At 46.5% G+C, this 23,682-nt stretch overlaps 2 protein-coding genes across 2 annotated transcripts; one reads left to right on the forward strand and one right to left on the reverse strand.

Moving 5' to 3' along the window:
- Nucleotides 1-6,162, reverse strand: FAM111A (family with sequence similarity 111 member A). The gene is made up of 4 exons (XM_033157898.1): nt 6,103-6,162; nt 4,893-4,986; nt 4,592-4,683; nt 1-2,351 (listed from the first exon to the last, which is right to left on the reverse strand). Exons 3-4 carry the CDS (start codon nt 4,661-4,663, stop codon nt 513-515), a joined length of 1,911 nt encoding a protein of 636 aa, XP_033013789.1. The 5' UTR covers nt 4,664-4,683; nt 4,893-4,986; nt 6,103-6,162; the 3' UTR covers nt 1-512.
- Nucleotides 6,163-16,884: 10,722 nt separating this feature from the next.
- Nucleotides 16,885-21,528, forward strand: LOC117051491 (macrophage-expressed gene 1 protein-like). The gene is made up of 2 exons (XM_033157910.1): nt 16,885-16,959; nt 18,877-21,528. Exon 2 carries the CDS (start codon nt 18,913-18,915, stop codon nt 21,082-21,084), a length of 2,172 nt encoding a protein of 723 aa, XP_033013801.1. The 5' UTR covers nt 16,885-16,959; nt 18,877-18,912; the 3' UTR covers nt 21,085-21,528.
- Nucleotides 21,529-23,682: the final 2,154 nt, after the last annotated feature.

The raw sequence follows: 23,682 nt of genomic DNA on the forward strand, positions 1-23,682 counted from the left end.
TCAGTTGGTAAGGCTTGAGGATGTGTACAAGGTGCTTGGATCTGCAGCACTTGCCCCTCTTGGCTGATAAAAACTAGCAGGGAAGAGAAAGCTGGTCAGGGAGGTGGTTAATGCCTCCTTGAAGCAGGCAGCAGCAAGGCCATTCCTTAAGAAACCCTCCCTGAATTCAGAAAGTCTAAGTAAATATCAGCCAGTTACCAATCTCCCCTTCTTGGCTGAGGTTCTGGATTGGGTTAGGGACCCCAGATCCAGGTGCTCTTGGAAGAAACTGACTTTCTGTTCATTCTCTTTTATCTCTCAGACGCTTTCAATACCATCAACCATGTTATCCTTCTGAACTGGATGTCCAGGTTTGGGTGGGTGGAACTGCTTTGAAATGATATATGATACATGTTTTTAAAAGTGTTGTATGTAATGAAGAATAACTATGTTTAAAAATGCAAAATGTAATTTAATCATTTAATATGTCCTCCAAATTTCAGACTGATGGGTCATCTTAGAACGTAGTTCTTTTAATCCAGTGGTTCCATTTCCACATCTATAGGATTGATTTCCACATCCATAGGTTCAACACCCAAGGCAGCCTCTTCTGTATCATGAGAAGCCTGTCTGAAAGGGCCAATTTCCTTGTCATACCAACCTTTATCCTTCTTTTCAATTACTGAGAGGATTGATGTCATCAAGATGCCAAATTCAATTATGCTGCGCTGCTTGGAGTTGTTTCCATAAATGTAGCCAGCAGTGTGCATTGCAACAAGACGGCCATGTCTATCAAACACAGGTGAACCTGAAGACCCCCAGAAAAAAGATGTATCATAGGTGAGTACATCAGAGCTGTTGGAAACATCTGAGAAAATCCCTGGATGGAGCATATGGATACAGTTATTGGGACTGTCACCACAGTTGGCGTTGCTGCATTCTGCCTTCTTACGCTGCTGTAAACGATGAGCACATTCCTTCTGACGCTCATCCACAGCGACAACAGAACAGCCATCCAGACACTTTGTTTCTCCATCTGGGTGACCAATGATGTAAGTAAGACCATCAAATGGTGGAGGGGAACATAACTTTACCAAGCCTGTAGGAGGTGGACCATTGTTTCCATTTTCCTTCAGTTTCAGGATGGCAAAATCAAGCTCTACATTCGATATTTCAAACCACTCCTCAAGTGAAAACCAGTCTTTGTCTTTAGGGTGGTTGCCTTCATAGGAGAAAGTCACACGGGCTGCCTTGCTGATTTTCGATGCCCACTGCTTTTCTTCAATCCCTTTTCCAACGATCTCTCTTACCACATGGTGGCAAGTTAGTATGTACCTATTACACAACACAAAGCAAGTAGCACAACCCTCCTTTCCGGAAATGCCCCACTCAATGTACCCAACTGACTGACTGAGATTTGCCTGGATCTTTAACATCTTAACCGTTATGGCATTGCTTATCTCCTTGCCATAGTTTGCTCTGCACACCCTGAGGACCTCCTTTTTACGCTTCTGTGCCTTCTTGGTTTTTGCAAAGAAGCTATCCATGATCTCCTTTTGATCCATTAAGGCAGGATACAAGCTTAGGAGATCACTTTTAAAATAATGACGGGTTTGGAGCTGCCTCCCATGAGGCACCTGGGGAATCTGTTGGCTATTTGGACCGTCACCAGATTTAGCACATTTCGTCATTTCCACATAAAAGATCTTGTTAGATAAATTGTTAACTGAATGAGTGTTAGCTATGGCCTTGTTATCCTCCATCAGTCTCCAGTCTTTTTCCGTTAGCTCAGGCTTGAAACGACCATCACTGCACAGGGCATCTTTTATGGTTTCTCCTTTCGGTGCAAAGACACACAGCGTGCAGTATTCCTTAAGAAGTTGACTGCATCTAATCAACTTACTGCTTTGTGCCGGCTTGGGGTCAATGTAGAACAAAATACATTCCTCCTCCCCGTTTTCATGCTGGCGATAACATAACCCAGGAGAGTCCCCAAGTTGCTGACCCCTATAACATTTCATTACAAAATGGGAGCCATCCGGCATATACTTCAGAGGCATCCCCAGATTAATGCAACCATTAATCCCTTTCTTCCCTATTAAGTAGATCTCTTTGGTCTTGCTTTTCTCCATATGGGTGCAAATAGCTTTTGTTGCCTTGAGGGCAGAAAGCACACTGTTGTGGAGACTACCTTTCACCACATGGTCCTTCCCATCATCACCTAAATTCACAGTGAATTCTCGTTCTTCTTCCGTTGATTTCTCACTGCTAGGAAGAGTGTTTCTTGTAGGATGATTTCTAGTTTCTTTCATAAGAGTGGGTGCACTTGTAGATCTCACTCTTTTGGCACTTGAGCTTGCCTCATCTCTGAGCTGTAAAAAAGGGGGGAAGTCAACAAATAAATTTTGTGTTTTTCTTAAAAACAAAAACAAAACACATGCTTGCAGATTGTAGCTGCTTACAGGGGCGGAGCAAGGGGGCGGGCCACCCCGGGCAGTGCCCTGGGGGGGGGGTGACACTCGGGGCAGGCCAGCGAGGAGGGGCGATACCCCTCCTCGCTGGCCCAACCCCTCTCCATTCCCTGGCTGGCTCTGCTCAGGGAGCCCAGCGGCAGAAAAATAGGGACACCCTAAGGAAAAGTGGGACATTCCAGGAACAAATCAGAAACTGGGACAGCTTCTGTAAATCCAGGACTGTCCCTGGAAAATAGGGACACTTGGGGGGTCTGAAATAGTTTGACAGCCTGATTCTCTGTGTTGCTTTCAACATTCATTTCACGATCAGTGCTGTCCAACAGTAGCTTTGATTGCTTTTTTAGTTTCTCTGTAGTAACAAGACTCGCCAGACAAGACTTTCCACTCTCAGCTGCACACAGTAGGAGGGAAACCTATGGCTAAGCTCTAGTTTAGGCATAGGGAATCTTAGGCCCAAGGATCAAATGAGGGCCCCCCAAGCCCTTCTGTTTGGCCCTTCCCAGGCTACATCCCCTCACCAGGCCTGCTTTGCATCTTCTTTTAGTATTTTTGCCTGGCTGGAATGAGGTCCAGCTCTGAGGGCCTTCTGGCAGTTCCCTCACTGCGAGAAGTGAAGTTACAGGGAACCAGACAGAGGGCCTTCTTGGTAGTTGCACCCGCCCTGTGGAACACCCTCCCGTCAGGTGTCAAAAAGATTTAAAAAAAATGCAGACACCTGAAGGCAGCTTTTGGGAAGCTTTTAATGTTTGGTTATGTTCTTTTATATTCTGTTGGAAGCCACTTAGGGTGGCTGGGGCGACCCAGTCAGATGGGCAGGGTCCAATAAATATATTGCTACCATTATTAGAATTAGTCAGTCTTTTGGCTAATGCAACTGACCAAACTCCGGCATACCAAGATTCAATACATAGCAATTTCCATTCATGCACTAGTCAATAAAAAAGCTAACAGATCTTCATCTGATGGTCTCTGAGTGGGGATTATCTCTATCCCCAGCAGTGCCAGAGCAAGGGACATTTCAAATCTTATTCCATAGGTTAGATTGATCTGCACTCTTGATTACTGACATTTCTTGCTTGCGTCAATGGAGGACAGAGGGGTGTGTGAGAGTTTGTGTAGGAACTAGCCAGCTATGCAAAAGTTAAACTTACCTTTGATGTTCTGCCCATTTTGGGGCTCCGGACCTGCCTACCACATGGCTCCCTGAAGGAAATGTAGCCTTTCAGCTGAAAAATGTTCCCCTGCCCTGATCTACCTACTGCACCACTTTCAAGAGTAAAAGAAGCAGGTTCTGAACTGCCCTGGTTAGTACTGATGTGCTAGTTAGTGAGTCATGCAGGTAAAATGCACAGGGTGGGTGCCGAGGTTTGCCAACTAGGCCAACAACCAGCAGCCACTGGCAATCAATCAAATGGACACAGGGAAGGGTGGGATGAAAAGGGCAGGGCAAAAAGAGAGCAATCTTGGGGCTACCTGATTTATGGTAAGCATCTACAGGCCCTATGTGGTTTTGTTCCTCAGTGCAACAGCATAGTTTTGCTTTAATCTCTGGACCCTATATAAAAGAGATGAATGGAAGCTTTTGTCTGTGTTTGCTTTTTGCATGCCCCTCCTTTGATGTCTGCACATTCAGCAGGAATGATAGTAGTGAGGTGATATTTCAATTGTGCACACAAAGGCTGGAATCTGCAACTATATGTGCCAAGTTATCCTCATTATAGGAATTTGAGCTGCATACATGGACATCATAGAAAAACATACACACCTTCATTGCTCCTCCCTACAGCCCTGCTCCTCCTTCTTGTACAACACAGGAGTAAAGAATGGCTTAATAGGGCTTCCACCTGCCAGACATCTCATTACTTGTGTGTGTGGCCCCATCACGCCACTTGCAAAAGAGAAACTTGCATATGACACAAACTATGCTGATGTTATGCAAATTTTTGCCCTCTTCCGTGTGACATGGAAAGCTTGATCCACATACAGTATGTGGGACCCAGAAAATCATTCTGACACTCTGGGCTTCAGGCTTAACCAGCAAGAACTGTTACAGACAGCAAATAAAAACATTAAGTAACCACCCCTTATGTTCTTTGGAAGATTGAGGTTAGGTAATCCCTCTTCCGAATAAGTCATACCTGCAGATAAGGAAGGATATTTCCATCACTCTTTCTTGTAATGGAATTCTTCTTCTTGCTATGACGCTTCATATTTACTCAAGCAGATACAGCTAAGGGGGGAAGTTACCAGATTCAGAGATCAGTGAATTGGCAGCTATTTGTTCTTTTTTACACTTTCTTATTTTTTAAAAAATAAACGGATGATACATACACTATATACATTAACAATGATCAACAACAGCTGCAACAGCAGTAATGCTGCTCAGATGTTTACCATATAATATAAATTTCCAGTGACATATCCTCTCCACATGCTTACCGGTATGTGCTACTGTGGGTTGATGTCTATGTGGTTCAGCAATTAAATGGAAGAAGTGAGCAGAGAGAGACTTTCTTTTGTGCTCTCACAGCACCTTCAAGAAAAACATTTAAGGAAGCAAACATTAGTATATTGCTTTTGGTAGTAAAAAGGAATACAGCAACTGCTCAGTGATGTACAGCATGAGAAACTGTATACAGTATTCCTGACACTTAGCATATTTCTTTAAGGGAGCTGCTCATTGTAGCTTTGGAACTACCGGTTCCAGGAATCTTAGAGCAGGGGAATCACAAGTGATAGTGGGATGGAGTAAAACACAGAGAGACAGATGAGATAGCTGGTAAATTTGCCACACTGGTAGACACCAGTGCTTCAGCTATCATCCACTTTTTCTTCAATAAAGGGAACCAATATGCTCCTGCTGCAATTACCATTATGGATTGGTGCAATGAACCACTCACTGCAATGTACTCAATCAAAATTCCTTCACAAAACCCTGGGTTTGCCAAACTACATCCCGTATGCAGCCATGTGCCTGGAAACTGGACAAGGGCTTATGGAAACTAGAATGTGGCTCGTTATTATAATGTTCTGGCTATGTTTTCATTTTAAATCTGACCCCTCTTCCCTAATTTTTCACATGCTGTTGAAATACCACCATTCCAAATGAATAGCTTGTATTGAGAATGAAATTAAAACCATTGGCTTATCATTGGATTCACTGCTATGCTCCCACTGTTAGAAACATTTCAAACAAATAAGCACAGATTTTTAGAAACTCAATTCCAAAATCTCAGTAGTGCTGTCAATAAATCCTGCTCTCCGTTGGGATAAAGGATCCTACCTTCGTTTGGCCAGGCCACTCCATGGTATGATCCTCACCAACGGAGAGCTTTTTCCCATGCAAGATTTAACGTCATGTCATCTGCGATTGTGCAAGGAAGATTCTAAAAAATCCCATATTCCTTGCCATATAAGACAGGTCGAAACCATCACACGTGTCTTATTTTACTGCCCATTCTGTGACAAATATTTAAACCCCATGTTGAAATAAAGGTTAAATGGCTGACTTCTCCGAGGTTTCCTTTCTACTGCAGTTGTAAGCATGACATCACAGAGAATGTAGGCAAATTTCTGAGAGCTGCCATGAAACTACATCGCTATAAGACTCCATAGGCACTTTTAAAACTTATGCCTGCATTAGTTTTACCTTAAGGTACCTCCTTTTTGAACAGGCTCCAATTTTACACTTTGACGTATCTATTTTTGCATCCTCTTGTATGCCAATAAAGGAGAATGATTGGCCACCGTAGGCAGACAGGGTTGTAGCTAGGGTGTGGTGAGGAAGGACCCCCCCCCCCCACGCACGCAAAATCGGCTTTAAAGCTTGGGCGGTCAAACCACAGCAGCCCTTGAGGTAGAGGGCAGCGGCGGGGGGGAAAGCTGAGCAGTGGGGCCAGAAGTGAGCGGGGCAAGGCGGGCATTTTGCGCAAGGGGAGAGAGAGAAACCTCCCTTCCCCTGCGGGCCAAGTGTGCTCTCCTCTTTGGGGAGCGCTTCCGCTTCTCCCCGTGGCAGCGGGCTCTTCCATTCCCCCCCCCTCCATCTTTCTCAGCGCCTGGACGCCTTGAGCTGATAAGGAAGTCAAGAAGCCAAGCCAGGAGCAGGAATAGCGGCTGCGGCGGGAGAACGTGTGCGTAAGAATAAGTTTTCCTGGGTCTCGGTTTGGGCGGGAAGGGGACTGCGAAGGAGCAGGGGGAAGGGAAGGGAAGCGCCCTAGTGTTCTCAGATTGGGGACAGCCTCCCCCTTCTTCTCCCCAACCTGTGGAAGGACCAGTCTCAAATTCCTCGCCTCTTGACCCCTCAGCAAACTTTCCCCCCTTTTCTCTCTGCCCCCTTCCCCTCTCTCTCTCCCCCACTGAAGTTTTTTTGGGGGGGGTGAGAGGCGTGTCTGGAAATCACTTGGAGGGCTGCTGAGATTTCGTGTTAGTGTTGCTGAGAGAGGAAGGGGGGGAGTTGTGAGGAAGGTAATGGGGAGGGAGAGCAAGGAAGGAAGGGCAGGTGCCACCGTGAGGACTTCCGGGGGGGTGCCCTTGACTAGGGGCAGGGGCGTAGCAGGTAAATTGATACCTGGGGGCAAAAAAAAAAATTGACACCCCCCCAGGCATGGGAAGGTCAGGTGGTATCCAGTGCGGAAAATTTTGTGTCAACCCCCCCCATTGATTCCCCCCCCCACGTTATTTCATATTTTATTACAAAGGAATAATAACAAGTAATAATAAAAAACCTTTTATTTATATCCCACCCTCCCCGGCCAAAGTCGGGCTCAGGGTGGCTAACATCAGATACATAACATTGGTATAAAATCAAACAATAATTAAATTACCTCATAAAACATCTCAAAATCAAATTAAAGTCTAATTAGATGGCTTTCCACAGGGTTAGGGTTGGGAACAGTAAGTGTTCTCTGAACTGAAATTTCAGCCTTCATGACATAGGAAAACAGCCAAGTGAACAGCTATTTTGGTGGAGGAGGGTCAAGATATTAACCGATATGCATGAAATTTCATATATAGCTATATAATCCCTAGTATAGTAAGAAAAGACCCTCGGAGCAGGCATTAAAAAAAAATATTCCCAAAAAAATATTCCCTAAAAAAATTGTTCCTTGATAATTTGTCACCCCCCTCCATTATGGAACGCGGGGCGAACTGCCCCCCTCGCTATGCCCCTGACTAGGGGGCGCAATCTGGACGGTTCTGCCAGGCGCTCAAGATCACCTAGCTACAGCTCTGTAGGCACTCAAGCCGTAGAGACTTGCAGCGGCTCTCTCCTAACATAGGAAGTTGCCCCTCCTTCTCCAGCAAAAATCAGTGCCGGATTTACGTAGAAGCTAAACAAGCTATAGCTTAGGGCCCCACTCTCTTGGGGCCCCCAAAAAAATTAAAGGGGAAAAAACTGGATGTACATTTCCAAATGAGATGGTTGGACAGTGTTCTCGAAGCTACTAGCATGAGTTTGGCCAAACTGCGAGAGGCAGTGAAGGATAGGCGTGCCTGGCGTGCTCTGGTCCATGGGGTCACGAAGAGTCGGACACGACTGAACGACTGAACAACAACAACAACATTTCCAAAATATGAGATAAAAAACAAATAAAATAAAACCTACATAGAGCAACAGTGTTTTGTTTTGTGTAGGCTCCTATGATGTAAGTAATGGGCCCCGCCTGCTATCCTGCTCCCTTAAATATCACTGCTTTGCTCATTTCTATATATAGGGTGCCTGCAATCTGCATGTGCAAATGGCTTTAGGTACCTATTAGGTCCATAAATTGCCATATAGCGCATATTCAACACAAAAAAACAGCGACAATTTGTTGTTGACAAAGGACTGCTGGACATATAAAGGGCCCCATTACCTTCAATGGCTTAGGGCCTCAAGAAACCTAAATCCGGCCCCGAGTCCAGTCCAAGCCGATTCCTGGGATTTTGCCAGGAAGTGCGATGGGGGAGGGGCGCGACTCCAAGCCCACTTGTAGCAGCAGGGACTTACTTACCCGAGCTTTCCCAGTCCACCCACCGCGCGCTGGCAAGGGGAGTGTAGGAGATACCGCCTCTTTCACGTCATACCCAGGACCCACAAGGAGAGGGAAAGAAGCCACCGGCGCCCTTTTTCAAATTTCGCGGCAAGAACGTCTAGAAAGCCGCTGGAAGTCGAAGAGGGGCGGGAGTTACTGGGACATCAAAGGTTCCTATTGGATTACAGGGCGCGATCCCGGTTCTATTCGGAACACGTCATTTGATTTCCCATAACCCGCCCAGTGCGTTTCGCCCAATGTGGTGAGGGGAGCGGGTTCCTCCGAAGCTGGACGTTTCCAGCCAAGCTGGAATTTTACATAGTGGCAGAGAGCAGTGAACCGAGTGAAAAAGATAAAACGCGGAATGCAAGGTAAGAAGACGCTGCGATGGCAAAAAAAGGGGAAGAGCGACACCCCGAAAAACGAAACAGGAAGTCCTCGTTTTACTATTTGCCTAAGCGCGCCTTGCCACAGACGACCGTGCTAAATCGAGCGAGATTTGTCTAGGCTTGTAACGCAGCTAAATGGAAGGAGCGTTTGCAGTTACCTCGCCGCCTTTCGCGGGTCGCAGCAGAAGAAGGGGCCGAGGAGATGAGCGATTCCCCAAAGAACCTGCTTTTTGGATGTTATTTCTAGTTTACCGCGCTTCAGATCCTGGAGCTGTTGTAGCATCTGATCCCACATCTGGTTCTCTTTCCTGCAAAGGAGTCCTACAAAAGCATAAGTCAAATACTGTATGAAGAAGAAAATCCAAGTGCTAACGGGAGGAAGATATTTCCTGTATTGTTGAAGGAAACAAACCTGTGCGCCCTTATTTACAGCGCATCACCAAAGCTGTTATTTAATACTCTTCTGGAACAGAATTAAGGAAAAACAAAATTAAATTAAAAAATTCCTTCCAGTAGCACCTTAGAGACCAACTAAGTTTGTTCTTGGTATGAGCTTTCATGTGCATGCACACTTCTTCAGATACACACGAAAGCTCATACCAAGAACAAACTTAGTTGGTCTCTAAGGTGCTACTGGAATGAATTTATTTTGTTTTGTTTTGATTATGGCAGACAAACATGGCTACCTACCTATAACTAGAATTAAGGAAAGAACAAGCTAACCACATTAAAACAACACCTTTCCTCCATGAACTTGGGACACTGGGTGACAACCAACAAAGTCATGCCCAGAGTTGACCCAGTGATACCAATGGTACAGCTCTGTTATCAACATTAGATATCACCTGCTACACATAAATTAGAATCTTATCTTCACAAACCTGTGAGACAGTGACAGCAACAATGGATTTATTACTCAAACAATTCCGCGGAAAGCTGTTTTGTTGAATATGAAACACGCAAGTTGCTTGCTTTTCACGACTTCTGCCTGTAGATGATGCTGTAAAACATCTACAGTATTCGCTGTTCTGCATTTGTTTTGTTTGCTTGTTTTCCTTTCTTTGCTATCCTGTAAATAAATCTGAAATTCAGATGAAAAGTCTTTGTTCAGGGGCAGGGGAATTAAGAGAAATCAATTAAACCATATCCTATTGATACTAGAAGTGGTGAGAAACCAGGACAGCTGAGCTTGCAAATATAACAAGAGCCCTGCTTGGTTAAAGGACCATCTAGTCTAGCATCCTGCTCTGACAGTGGCCAACTAGCAGGAACCCAGAAGGAGGACTTGAGTATAATAGCTCTCTCCTCATTCCTGGTTCCCAGCAACAGGTATTCAGGGGCATACTGCCTTCCACAGGTGAGGTGGTAGCTATTGTTACCCTTTGGGGCAAGAGTGGGGCACATGGGGCAGAGTTGTGGAACCACATGAGCAGTGGCATCATGGACTCTACTCTAACCTGTTATTATTGCTGATATCATTTATTTTATTTTCTCCTTTTCATATTGAATTCATTTGTAACTGAAAATCAATAAAATACTTTTTTTTAAAGTGTTGCTGACATCCTATGAACTCATCAATTAGGATTCATACCTTATTCTGCTGAAGTTATTGTATTCCTTTTGGTGACACTGCTGGCTTGGATCTTTCAAAGCAAGAACAGTCCTAACCCATACAGCTGCAGTTGTGCAGATGAGGAGAAAGTGAGAGAGACAAGTGCATTTCACAGCTCATTCCTTCAGTGAAGCCTTGCCATGCACTGATTGGAAAGCAGGCAGTGCAACCTTGTTCTCCTGGACTCTTGGTCCCTTTGGTATCATTGGTGGCGTATCTTTCTGGGTTGCCTGGCTGAAATGGTACAGTGTTATGATGGCTCCAGTCCCTTCTGGAGGCATGAACCCAGAAGGTAGTGCTGGGGAGCTTCTGTTCCACCCATGGCCTTTGGTCTGTGTGAGATGCTTCCTGGTTCCATTTTGTCTCCCCATGCTCTTTAATATCTATATAAAGCCATTGGCAGAATTATTCCAGAGGGTTGAGCTAATGTCCAAACATTTCAAACACCCCTCTCCCTCAGCCTACTATTCCCAGAGAGGCTACAGGTAGTTTTTGATAAGATGGAGGTAGTGTGGATGAGGAAAACAGCTGGTGGAGAGGTAAAACTGGTATTAGATGGTATTGCACTTCTCTGGGAGGATTTGTTGTGCTGCCTGGGGTTTCTCCTGGTCTTAGGATGTGGGTGGCACTGTGGTCTAAACCACTGAGCCTCTTGGGCTTGCCGATTAGAAGGTCAGCGGTTCAAATCCGCACAAATGGGGTGAGCTCTCATTACTCTGTCCCAGCTCCTGGCAACCTAGCAGTTCGAAGGCCAGGCAGGAAGGTAAACAGCATTTGCGTGGACAGGCGGAGTCCCCCCAAACCCCAGGCGACCCCTGAGCGGAATAATGACTCAATACAACGTGCTATGGGATTAAAATTGGCCACAACTTTATTAAGATTCAGATGTAGGGAGACCTTGGCTCAGGCACTGGGCGTTTATCCTTCGCAGTCCCCAGCTGGGGATCTGGGAGACTTCAGGGTTATCCAGAATGTGCGGGGATTGGGCTAGCTCTGGAGAACATATGTTCAAGCAGAGAGCCCGCCCCCCGTTCACCACCACTGGAGGGGGAGAGCAATGACAACTTGGCGTATGGCCAATGCCTCCCCCCAAGACCCCCTTAACGGGGAACCCTGGTATCACAGCCGCAAAGGGGGCATGGGTCACTGCCTCACGTCCCCCCCCCCCCCATTTAGGAAAATAGACTAAAGGATTCCACCCAAGGCCCAAAATCGTGTGCTCTGGTTTCCGTCATGGTGTTCCATTGTGCCAGAAGCAGTTTAGTCATGCTGGCAACGTGACCCGGAAAGTTGTCTGTGGACAAACGCCTGAAGCGAGATGAGCACTACACCCCTTAGTCACCTTTGACTGGACTTAGCCATCCAGGAGTCCTTTACCTTTACCTTCTCCTGGTCTCAGCACTATCAGCCTAAGGTGCAGGTGACATTGGTGACCAGGAGCATTTTAAAAATTTGTTTTGTCCGATTCACCAGCTGTGCCCCATCTGAGGAAAGCAGATCTTGCTCCAGGCATTCATGCTACAATTACACCCAGACTAGACTATTGTAATGTCTTCTGCATGGGGTTGCCTACAGAGATGGTCTGGAAGCTCTCTGCTTGAGAGGGAACTGCTGTCAGAGCATACAATTTGATTCTGCACCAGCTGAACTAGTTGCCAGAGTGTGCTTCTGGCCCCAAGTACTGGTTGTCATCTAATACACGAAAAGGTGCATCACACCTCAAAGGGGTTGGGTGGGTTGCTGTCCTTGTCTTTGCATGAAAATGTAAATACACATACCCAAACACATGCCATTATTCCAGTAGGAAAAAGCTGGCTAATGGCATGGTTTATGTAGCCAATGCTTTAATGGGTTATACAAGGCAGAAACAAATTGCCTTTGTGTTCCATGCTGGCAAGCTATTAGGCATTTGTTTCCAGATTGGCTCTTTAGACAAAACTTATGCTCAGTACTGAAACGAGATGCTGTCAGGCAATGGGAGTTATTTTTCACCCAAACAACCTATCTGCTCCAAAAGACAAGCTAGATGCCATACAACAGTTTGATTGTTTCATGGACTTGTGGGAAGCACTTAAAAATGTAATACAACAGCCACACAACTCCCCCCTCCCCCAGTGATAATGTGCTAGAACACGAGACAGGAGCCAAGTCTGTGGTCATGCCATGCTGAGAAGGTCAAGCTGAGTTATAGACGTTGTTTTCCACCACACACTCCAACTCAAATTCTGCCCTGTGTAGGGCGTATGGGATGCCTTTTGCAACCCAGTTTGATATAAAAACTATTGCACACAACATGAGCTCCACAAGGTGAGGGACTCCAAGGGTACAGAGTCTGGTTTCCGTGGAATGAAGGTCAATGGAGACTGTGGTGTCTTTAGGATATATGGCTTTATTTATACACATATGCCATCTGAGGATAGGATGGAGGAGCTCACATCATTAACACTCCACAGATCTTCCTTCCCAGTAGATTTTCAGGGAGATCCCCAGGCCCAAACTCCGAGTGTAGCACAGAGCAAGACAAGCCCGTGTCTCCAGCCTCCAACAGCAGCCAAAAATTCATACAGCTGCCCTTGGTCTGTTGTTCTCCATCCTAGAATGAGGTGGCATCCAGCCAGGTGAGGTGGGAAAAGGCTTAGTCAATTGTTTCTATGGCAACAGGGCAACCTCTGTGAACATGTAAATGGCAGTACATAACTGGTCAGCTAAGGCCTTTGGCTTATGAAGAAACTGGTCTGACCAGTTCAGCAGGTTTTACCTTATATAGATTCTCACCTCACAGACACAGGATCACAGGTTTGGAAGGGACTCACAGTTATCATTTAGATAACCATAGTGGTGTAAATTTGGATCGGAAGGCACAATAAAAAAAAGGCTCAGGCTGCAATCCTATATTTATGTGGGAGTAAGTACTGTTGAACTCAGTGGGGCTTACTTATGAGTAGGCATGCATAAGATTGCACTGTAAAGTTTCCCTTTTGGCGGTCATGAGAACACTCATCTTGATGGACCCAGTGTTAAACCCAAGTAGAACAGTTGCAGGATTTGGATCCTAGACTTTCAAGCAAAAATGTTGTACCAGGGCATTTGTCAAGAATTCCAACTTGCAGAACGACTGCAGAGTTTGCAGATTCCAGCCTAGAAATGAAAAGCTGCGTCGTCATTAAACAGCATAGTGCAGGAAAGAACGAAATACAGGCCGCTGGGGCTGGAATAGTAGCAGGAACTGTAATCCAAATACCAGTTAATGCCAGAGGGGTTAGCTGGCTGAGATTCTGTACCTTGACTTCCCATCGGCTTTTATACCACAGATGTACATAAGAATATATGTACACAAATTCAGTCCATTAGACGCTTGCAGAATACAGATGAGGGCTGAATGCGACAGCTTAAATATGCAGCTCAGGTGAATGGATGAGTAGAAGGCACTGCTGTTGCATGTCGTTACAAAGCACCCCTAAAACAATTTGTCCAAATTTCTAATGTGAATTTGTTTTATCTTAGGGTTACCAGACGTCCCCGGTTTCCAGGGACAGTCCCCGGATTTGCAAATCTGTCCCCAGGAAATGTGGCAGTGGCAACCTCAGCAGCCCAGAGCCAGCCTGGTAGAGCAGTTGGCACTGGCTGGCTTCAGGAGCTGCTCACTGCCGTGGCGCCCACCATTTTTCCTCGCTTGAAGCCCCCATATGATGTGTCCTACAGCAAAGTTTGCCCCCGAGTCCAACCTTGTGGATAAGTGTCACCTGTGTATACATGCCCTAAGGATTATATCACATATGTTTTGATATGCTTCTGAGATTGTTTAATTAACTCTTTCCTTTTTTTCTTTTTGGCTATAACCTGCATTTTGGTTGACCAATAAAAAAAAATGTTGTTGATGATTACTGGGGCAAAAGAAAGAGGGAGGGGGGGAACCAGGTGGGAGGAAGGATAGAACAGATTATCTTGAAATTTAAAGGAGCACTCCATGCTGCAACCTTTTGTTCCAGCTCCCACTTGGCATTGCAGATACCCTCTTAACACATGGCAATGTGACAAAATCTGCCTTGCTCCACCGCCAGATGCTATACATACATACATACATACATACATACATACATACATACATACTCTGCCCATCTGGCTGGGTTTCCCCAGCCACTCTGGGCAGCTTCCAATCGAATATTAAAAACAATACAGCATCAATAACCTCTGCTACCCAGGAGTGAGCGAACTCCCCCAAAGTAGTTTGGGCATCTGTAGGTGCTCTCCCAGGGAAGCCTGTCCACCATTAACTGATGTTCAGGGATCCCTGAATCAACTTCCAAGGAACTCCAGGGCTCCCTGGAACACAGTTGAAATTGAAAACCACAGCCAAGGCACTCCAGCCCTGCTGCCCACGTGTTTGTTACTTAATCAAACTAGCTGGGAGGACTGGGAATCCCTGAGCTGGTAGTGGCTCTGTCGCTGCTGCTCAGAAGGATGCTGGCTGATTGCTGCATCTGAAGGGAAATGCTAAATGAGTCACTTAAGTGCTTGCTTCCAGGCTCTGCTGAGGGACTCTTTCAGATTTCCACTGAGGAAATGCTGTCATGTGCATCAGCTTGCAGGCTTGAGTGCCTCTCTCACTCACAACACAAGCACAACCCAGTTGGTCACACATCTCTGCAGCTTTTGTCCTTGTAGGCATTTCCCCTCCGGACAAGCCTTCAATAGCCTTTTCATGCGATGGCAAAATCTAAAAGGCCAACTCTTTCATTTCCCTGAAGTGGGGATTTCAGCCCTTCTTTAAGTTTACCTGCTCCGTCCTTGCCCTTGTTTTGCGCATCTCTTTACACCGTGACTTTCCCACAGATGGAGGCAGTAATGTTTCTGAATGCTGGGGGTGGTGGGGTGCCTCTGGAGTCAGCTCCTTTTTGCAAGTTTCCCGTTTTCTGGTTAGCCATGGTGATAACAGGATGTTGGATGAACCGTTGGACTGATCCAGCAGGTTTTTCTTATGTTTGTTATAAGGAAAACTGCTCCCTTTCCCTTATGAGGTATTCCAGAGCCCATTGTTGTTGTTCAGTCGTTCAGTCGTGTCCGACTCTTTGTGACCCCATGGACCAGAGCACGCCAGGCACCCCTATCCTCCACTGCCTCCCGCAGTTTGGCCAAACTCATGCCAGTCGCTTTGAGAACACTGTCCAACCACCTCATTCCCAGAGCCCATATAGAGTCCTTAACTGGGTTCCCTATCAGTAGGAGAAAACAGAGGCCAGCCAGGGTATATTGAGAAGCAAAGCAGCTAGTAAGCCTGATCTTTATTAAATGAACTGTTGCAAGAGGGTCCCCGCTCACCACACGCAGGAGGGAGGAGAACCCTGAATAATGGTGTGCAAGCCCTTATTTAGACTTTTGAAATTGCCCACCCTGTAGTCCAAGACCACCCCCCAAAACATCATACATACATCACAGAAGGAGGCTGTCTACAGTAGAAAACCTTCCTGCCAGGATACCTGTTCATGGTCACTGATTGCATTACCTGGGCAGTCTGGCCATTCTTTTGTGTCTTTTCCTGAATCCAGGTCACAGGCTCACCCTGTTCATACACAAACACGCCCTTTAGGCAGGATTGGCAGGCAAAAAGACAACAGGAAGGCTTTCCCCATTTGCCTCCCTTACTGCAGAGGAATATTTGAGGTCAATGGGAGAGTCAAAATGGCTTCAGGATTGCTCTCCCATACTATTTCAGACACATGGTTCATATATTTAGATATTTATGAATATTCTATATTTGAGACCTTAAAATTCTTATAACATGTTCTTACGACTTCCTGGGTAAAAGGAGTGAATTGCGGGTAGACGAGAGAACTAAATGTGCCCAACAAATTGGGAAAGTAAGTGAATTCTTTGGCATGGAACAGAGATAGGGACACTGCGGCCTTGCAGAATCTGACTCCCATCCACCCCAGCCAGCAGGGGACAATGGGAGCTGTAATCCAGAAAGGGTGAAGGGCCATTGCTGTTTCAGAATCTCAAGATTAGAAGGCTGGGATTCCACCCCCTCACTTCTGTTTTTGACACAGAGATGGAAGAGTTATGCCCTGGCTAGAAGTTGTTTCCCTTTCATTTAGGCCTGGAGACAGATTCTTGTATCCAACAAAGCCTGGAAAGTCCAGAGTTTGGTGGGAGCCAGTTCAGGCAAATGGAAACAATATCAAACAGGCTGCAGAAGGGACTTTACAGGACAGGTTTCGCTTTCCCTTAGGCAACATCAGATGACCCATGACTCATCTCACAACAGCCCTCTGAGAGATGGGCACACCTTCAAGAGGTTTCCCTCCACCAATGGGATTGGGCAGTTGAAGTTCCTCTTATCTTTTCTTTTTGCTGCCCCCTCTCCTACTTTGCCTGCCTGTCCTCTTTGAAAAACTCCAGAAAAGAAAAGGAATTCAAGTGTGCAAAGGAAGCAGAGCTGTCCATCTGAGAAAGAGAGAAGGAAGCAGAGGAGCTGGGAAGACACAAGTCAGGTAAGGCACAACTTTTTGGGACCTCTAGAGGGGCATCTCTCTTAGGTGGGCTTTCGGATCATCGCTGTTTTGCTATTTCATGGGTGCAGTTCGGTCTTCTGGCAAATTCATCTTGTGCAGCTGAAGTGGATTTGGTGCTCTTGTGCAGCAAACACACTCCCCACACCAGAAAAAGAGGACTCTTTTCCTGTGTGAGATCTATAGGAAATTGTGCGGGGGGGGGGGGGGAGTGTGAGGCAACCATTGCTATAGTATACAGGATATATAACCTTCACGCAAACAAATCAGAATGAATGCTCAAAGAACGGGTCATTTGGAAGCAACCTTTGGAGAAAGCTCAGGGCCCATACCAGCTTTCTGTCAGAAATGGTCCCATCCCTGACTTTTATTTGACACCACCCCCTCATGAAGCACTGCTTGTCATAAATACCGTAGTACCTGGATAGCTCAGTCTGTAGAGCACGAGTCTCTTAATCTCAGGGTCATCCCATGTTGTGCAAAAGATTCCTGCCTTGCTCTGGTTTGAATATGACTCTCTTGGTCCCTTCCAATTCAATGATTAACAGGGCAAATAGCACCAGGGACAGGCTGGTTTTTCAAGAGAAAACTGTCACAGGCAATCAATCCTAATTGGAAACAGGCTCCATATTAGGCACCCAGGCTGTTTTTCTCTCTAAAATGAAAGTGGCCGGGTGAACATACCTAATTTGTAGCTTGACCATTAGGATTTTGCAACAAAAACAATACCATATATATGGGTGTTCCATGTCCCACTGATGTTGTGAATGGTTTTTATTCTGCATGCATTTTACTTATATTTAGATAAATACAGTATGACATTTTTAAATTTAATTTTATTGCTAGTTTATTGATTATTTTTTTATTCTGCAAGTTTTTGTTCATTAAACAGTATATAAATCTTGTGAGACAATTAAATACATTTCAGGTTTTGTTTTTTTAAATAAAAATACTGTATTAGAAAGGAAAGAAGAAATTACACACAAAACAAACTTAAAAGAACCAGACATATTTACTATAAGAAATATTATCTAATGAAAACCTTAGATATATTGAAATATAATAAGAACATAGAAAGAATCCTGCTGGGTCAGGCCAAAGGCCACTCTAGTCATAGAATATATAGAATTGTAGTGTTGAAAGGGACCCTGAGTCCCATCTAGTCCAACCCCCTGCAATGCTGAAATCTCAACTAAAGTATCCATGACAGAAGGCCATCCAACCACTGCTTAAAAACCTCTAAGAAAGGAGACTCCACAACCTCCTGAGGGAGACCGTTCCACTGTTGAAGAGCTGATACTGTCAGAAAGTACTTCCTGATATTTAGCTGAAATCTCCTTTCTTGTAATTTGAATCCACTGGTTTGAGTCCTACCTTCCAGAGCAGGAGAAAACAAGCATGCTCCCTCTTCCATGTGACAGCCGTTAAGTTATTTGAAGATAGCTATCATATCTCCTCTCAGTCTCCTCTTTTCCAGGCTAAACATACCCAGCTCCTTCAACCGTTCCTCATAAGGTTTGGTTTCCAGACCCTTGATCATCTTGGTTGCCCTCCTCTGCACACGTTCCAGCTTGTCAACACCCTTCTTAAATTGTGGCGCCAAGAACAGGACACCATATTCCAGATGTGGTCTGACCAAGGCAAAACAGAGTGCAAAATAGTCTCTCATCCAAGGCAGAATAGTCCAGCATCCTCTTCTCACAGTGGCTAACCAAATGCCAAACAGGAAGCCCACAAGCATAAAGACATCTTTTAAAAACCTACATTGATATTTTAGCATAGAAGCGGGCAAAAAAAGAAAACACGAGGCAATTTTCATGAGGTGAACTGAAGTCCACAAAAACTTTATAAATGTGTTTTGTTTATTAGAGGCTACATGACATGTGTGTTGTTTTTCAGGGCTGTGCATGTAAGTGGCCTTTCCCTTTCTCCAGCATGGCGCTTTGGCTTTGGCCTCTTCTGATTATCCTGAGGGCAGAAGATGCAGGAGGCCAGGATCCAGTCAGCTTCAAGGCCTGTAAGAGGGATCCAGGCGAGAAAGTGCTGGAGGTGCTGCCAGGGGTTGGCTGGGACAACTTGCGCAACATAGAGATGGGAATGGTTATGAGTCTCAACTACTCCCAGTGCCGGACCACAGAAGATGGCGAATACCTCATTCCCAACGATGTCTTTGTGCTGCCCCTCAAGAAGAGCACGGTGGAACTGCACTCTGAGATCATTCAGGACTGGCAAAACTACACAGATGCCTTTGCCCAGTCTGTCAACACTGACATTTCCTTCCTTCCGGTGCTCAACGGAAAGTTCTCGGATGGCTCCCAGGAGACCAAGGTGCACAACGTCTATGACGAGACAGTCACCACACGGGTGCAGGCCCGGTACCACATCTACTCTGTCAAAGCTCTCCCGTCCATGGCTTTCCACAAGGAGTTTCGCCGTCAGCTGGTGAACATAGGCAACCACCTAGAGAACAAGCAGAGACGGTCTGCCGAGTACCTCGCAGAGCTGCTGGTGCTCAACTACGGCACCCACGTCCTCACAGGTTTGGAAGCTGGAGCCAGCCTGATACAGGAGGACCAGGTGAAGCGCAAATTTCTGTTGGAAAAGGCCTCGGAGAAAGCAGGTATCACTGCCTCAGCATCAGTGACCTTTTTCAGCAAGGTGAACCTGGGAATGGGCTTCTCCTCACAGGTCTGGGATAATCTGACTAAGAGCTACATCGACAACACGGTGGATTCCAAGATGGAGGGCTGGGGCAGTGTGCCCTTCTACCCTGGCATCACCCTCCAGAAGTGGCAGGAAGGCATCCCAAACAGCTTAGTGGCTATAGGCAAGTCTGGGAGGCCTCTACCATTCTTCATCACTCCCGAGGCTTTGCCGGAACTGCCCGAGCCTACCGTTCGGCGAGTAGCCGCAATGGTAAAAAAGGCTGTCCTCCTCTACTATGCTGTCAACACCCACCCTGGCTGCCTCAGGCCCGAGTCCAGTAACTTCAACTTCCAGGCCAACGTGGACGACGGGTCATGCCAAAACCCCAACACAAACTTCACCTTTGGGGGAGTCTTCCAGGAATGCTACGGCGTGTCTGGCAGGGACACCGAGGAACTCTGCCAGGCCTACCGGATAAAGAACCCGCTGACAGGCAGCTCTTCTTGCCCAGCCAACTTCTCTGCTGCCCTTCTGCATGGCGAGCAACGCACCGCCAGCAAGCCCAAGACGGAATGTCACCAGCAGTGCCACACTTGCTACCTTTTCCTTTCATGCTGCGATACCATTTGCGGCATCCGCTACTATCCCAGCACGGTGAAGTTTAACGCCTACTGGTGTGCTGCCACAGGCCCCGTCCCCCAAAACTCAGGTTTTCTCTTTGGAGGACTGTACACTACTGGGAACGAGAACCCGGTTACCAAGACCCGTGCCTGCCCGGCCTACTTCTTCCCTCTGGTGCTGTTTGATAATCTGAAGGTGTGTGTCAGCAGCGACTATGAGATGGGATCTCGGTTCGCGGTGCCCTTTGGAGGCTTCTTCAGCTGCCAGTCTGGCAATCCTTTGGCTGGATTACTGAAGGGGCAGAGCCCTGGGGTCCTCCAGGATTTTTTCTACCAGGACTCCCCTACCGAATACCCCATGAAATGCCCAGCTGGGCATAGCCAACATAAGGCCTACTTGAGCGATGGCTGCCAAATCCTCTATTGCTTGCAGGCTGGGACCCTCTTTGCCCAGCAGCTAGCCCCCCTCAAGCTTCCACCCTTCTTGCGTTCTCCCTCCACGAATTCAAGCCTTCCCGACACCATCCTGGTGCAGTCTGACGGTAGCCAAGCCTGGGTGAAAACACATGAAAGCGGGAGCTGGAGGCTGGCCAAAGCCACTGATAAGAAAGAGATAGCTCTGCTTTTGGAAGGCCAGGATCATTCTAAACTCTCAGGAGGTTCCATCGCTGGAATCTCAATAGCAGTCATTGCTGCTTTGGCCATTACCATGGCAATCGCAGTTTACAAAATCCGGCACTTTAAAAGCAGAGGATACCAGGAGCTGTCGAATGAACGTCTACTACAGGATGAAGAAAACTACGGAGCCACAGAAACTACTCCAGAACTCAGTGCTGCCTGAGGCAATTTTTTACCTGGGCTCCAGAAATAAGACACACATCTTTCATTGGGGAGTAGGTGCACAGGTAACAGGGGCAGAATAATGACTGGTGGGTGAAAGCAAGCATTAGCATGGATGTGGAGCCCTCATCCTGCAATAAACACCCACCTGAAAGCACACTGCATTGTGTAGATTGTAAAGATACACTTGATACTGCAGAGAGCAGCAAGGGAACCTCTAAACATTGCTGGACTCCCAACTTCCATCAGAGCCAGGCAGCAGGACCAATGGGCACATGGGGTAAAAAAGAAAAAAACACCCAGCAGGGACGTCACAGGCTCTGCCATCCCTCTGTGAAGAATGGGCAAGGCAAAGCCCTGAGCAGAAACAACATTGTAAGGGCCTTGTCGGGTTACTGAGCCTTTTATATATCCGGCTGTTTGACCGTGCTTGTGCTTCCACACTCTGGTTGATGTGGGGGTTTTATCCTGGATTTCATCATACCATTCTATAGCGCTTTGCCTCAGTTTTTAAACCAAGCTGTTCATCGTCTGCTAGTACTCTTGTTATGAGGTAATGCAACAAATGCACACAAAACATCCCTTGGGCAGCTACCCAAAGCTTCTTTTCCTAATCAAATACATTCCAAGGTTTTTTTTTAAAAAAAGACATTTACAACTTGTGTGACTGCTTGTTTTATTAGCGTATTGCTATCTTTGTGCTAATTCGTGGTGTTGGGAGGAGGGGGCTATTGATTTGGAAGAGGAGACTGAGCAATGCAACATCCCTGCTTGTTCTAGATGGGCAATCCTATCCTTATATCATGGCAAAAACAGAGTTTTGCGGCGCCTTAAAGACTAACAGATTTATCACAGCTTAAGCTTTTTTGTTGCCTAAAGCCCACTTCATCAGATACATCTGCATTCTAATCCATGAAAAATTATTCCATAACAAACCCATTTGGGCTGAATCCAATGCAGCTGTTCCACTTGTGCAATGGAACTTCCCACTCCTCTTCATGGGCATAGCCAGGATTTTTGTTTGGGGGTGCTGGGGTTTGTTAGGGGGAACAGGCATTTTGTTAGGTGGGGAGAACCGATGTGCTTGGTCTGTTGGTTAAGTATTTCTATTGTTTTACTTGATTGGGGGGGCAGCTGCCCCCAAGGCGCCCCCCCCCGGGCTATGCTCATGCTCCTCTTTACTCCCCTGCAGCCCCAAAATCTGGTTGAGGGTTGTGGGGGGAGGGGGCACCTGGAGCAAATTTTGGGGGGCATGTGAGGAGAGAATGGGGACATTCTGATGCACAAGCAGAATGCCACCCATGTAGCAGTAGATCAAGCCTTAGTTTTTAAGGTGCCACAAACCCCAACCTATGTTAGGGATGCTGAAATTAATTCATGGGAGCTTCAAGACAAATATGTTTGAGTGCATTATAGAATACCCCTCCCCAAGGAGCTGGACTTTCAGGAGTCATTACTTCTGTATCTAACCCTTAACCAAGGAATTCAGGTAAGCAAACATGCTGTCATCTCCTCTCATCCTCACGACACCTCCTTTGGTAGATTAGACTGAGAGAACAGCCCTCTTCTGTAGTTCTTCTCCTGCCCCCCACCACCACATGAGCTAGACAGCAGCAATGAGTGTATTAACCCTGCCTGCTCTGTCATGTCATCCATTTCTCCAACTTCCACCCCCACCCCCACCCCCACCCCCGCCACTAGCTTCAGCACTTTCTAGGGCCTGGGAAGGGAAACTTCTGCAAAGGGGATCCTATTGAAAGAGACAGTGTGGTGTATTGGTTAATATATTGAACTGACCTGAGTTCAAATCCCCACTCAGCCCATGAAGCTTGCTGGGCGACCTTGGGCGAAGTCACTGCCTCTCAGCCTAACCTGCCTCACAGGGTTGTTGTGCCAATGAGAATCGTGTGCATCACCTTCAGTTCCTTGGAGGAAAAGGTGGTACAGTGGTACCTCTGGTTACGTACTTAATTCGTTCTAGAGGTCCGTTCTTAACCTGAAACTGTTCTTAACCTGAAGCACCACTTTAAGTTAATGGGGCCTCCTGCTGCTGCTGCTGCGCTGCCAGAGCGCGATTTCTGTTTTTATCCTGAAGCAAAGTTCTTAACCTGAAGTGTTATTTCTGGGCCAGCGGAGTCTGTAACCTGAAGCATATGTAACCCGAGGTACCACTGTATATAAATTCAATCAGTGAATTAAATACTGTACTTGTGCCATCAAGTCATATGACTCCCTGTGCGATGGAAAATCTGATGTTTCAGGATTCTAAATTACACAGCGACCTTAACACAGGTAGAGAAATGTCCCACCTCCCCCCCCCCATGCTCGCTTCGGCAGCACATATACTAGAGAAGTTTCCCCCCAGAGAGGTTTCCATTCCAACAATTGGACGGAGGCCAATGACTGCCTATTCCCTGCTCCGCCTTTCACTGCAGGAGGCTGAAGCCCAAGTTTGTTGTTGTTTAGTCGTTCAGTCGTGTCCGACTCTTCGTGACCCCATGGACCAGAGCACGCCAGGCACGCCTATCTTTCACTGCCTCCCGCAGTTTGGCCAAACTCATGCTAGTCACTTTGAGAACACTGTCCAACCATCTCATCC

The sequence above is a fragment of the Lacerta agilis genome, chromosome 1, assembly GCF_009819535.1.
Source record: "Lacerta agilis isolate rLacAgi1 chromosome 1, rLacAgi1.pri, whole genome shotgun sequence".
NCBI classification, from domain to species: Eukaryota; Metazoa; Chordata; class Lepidosauria; order Squamata; family Lacertidae; genus Lacerta; species Lacerta agilis.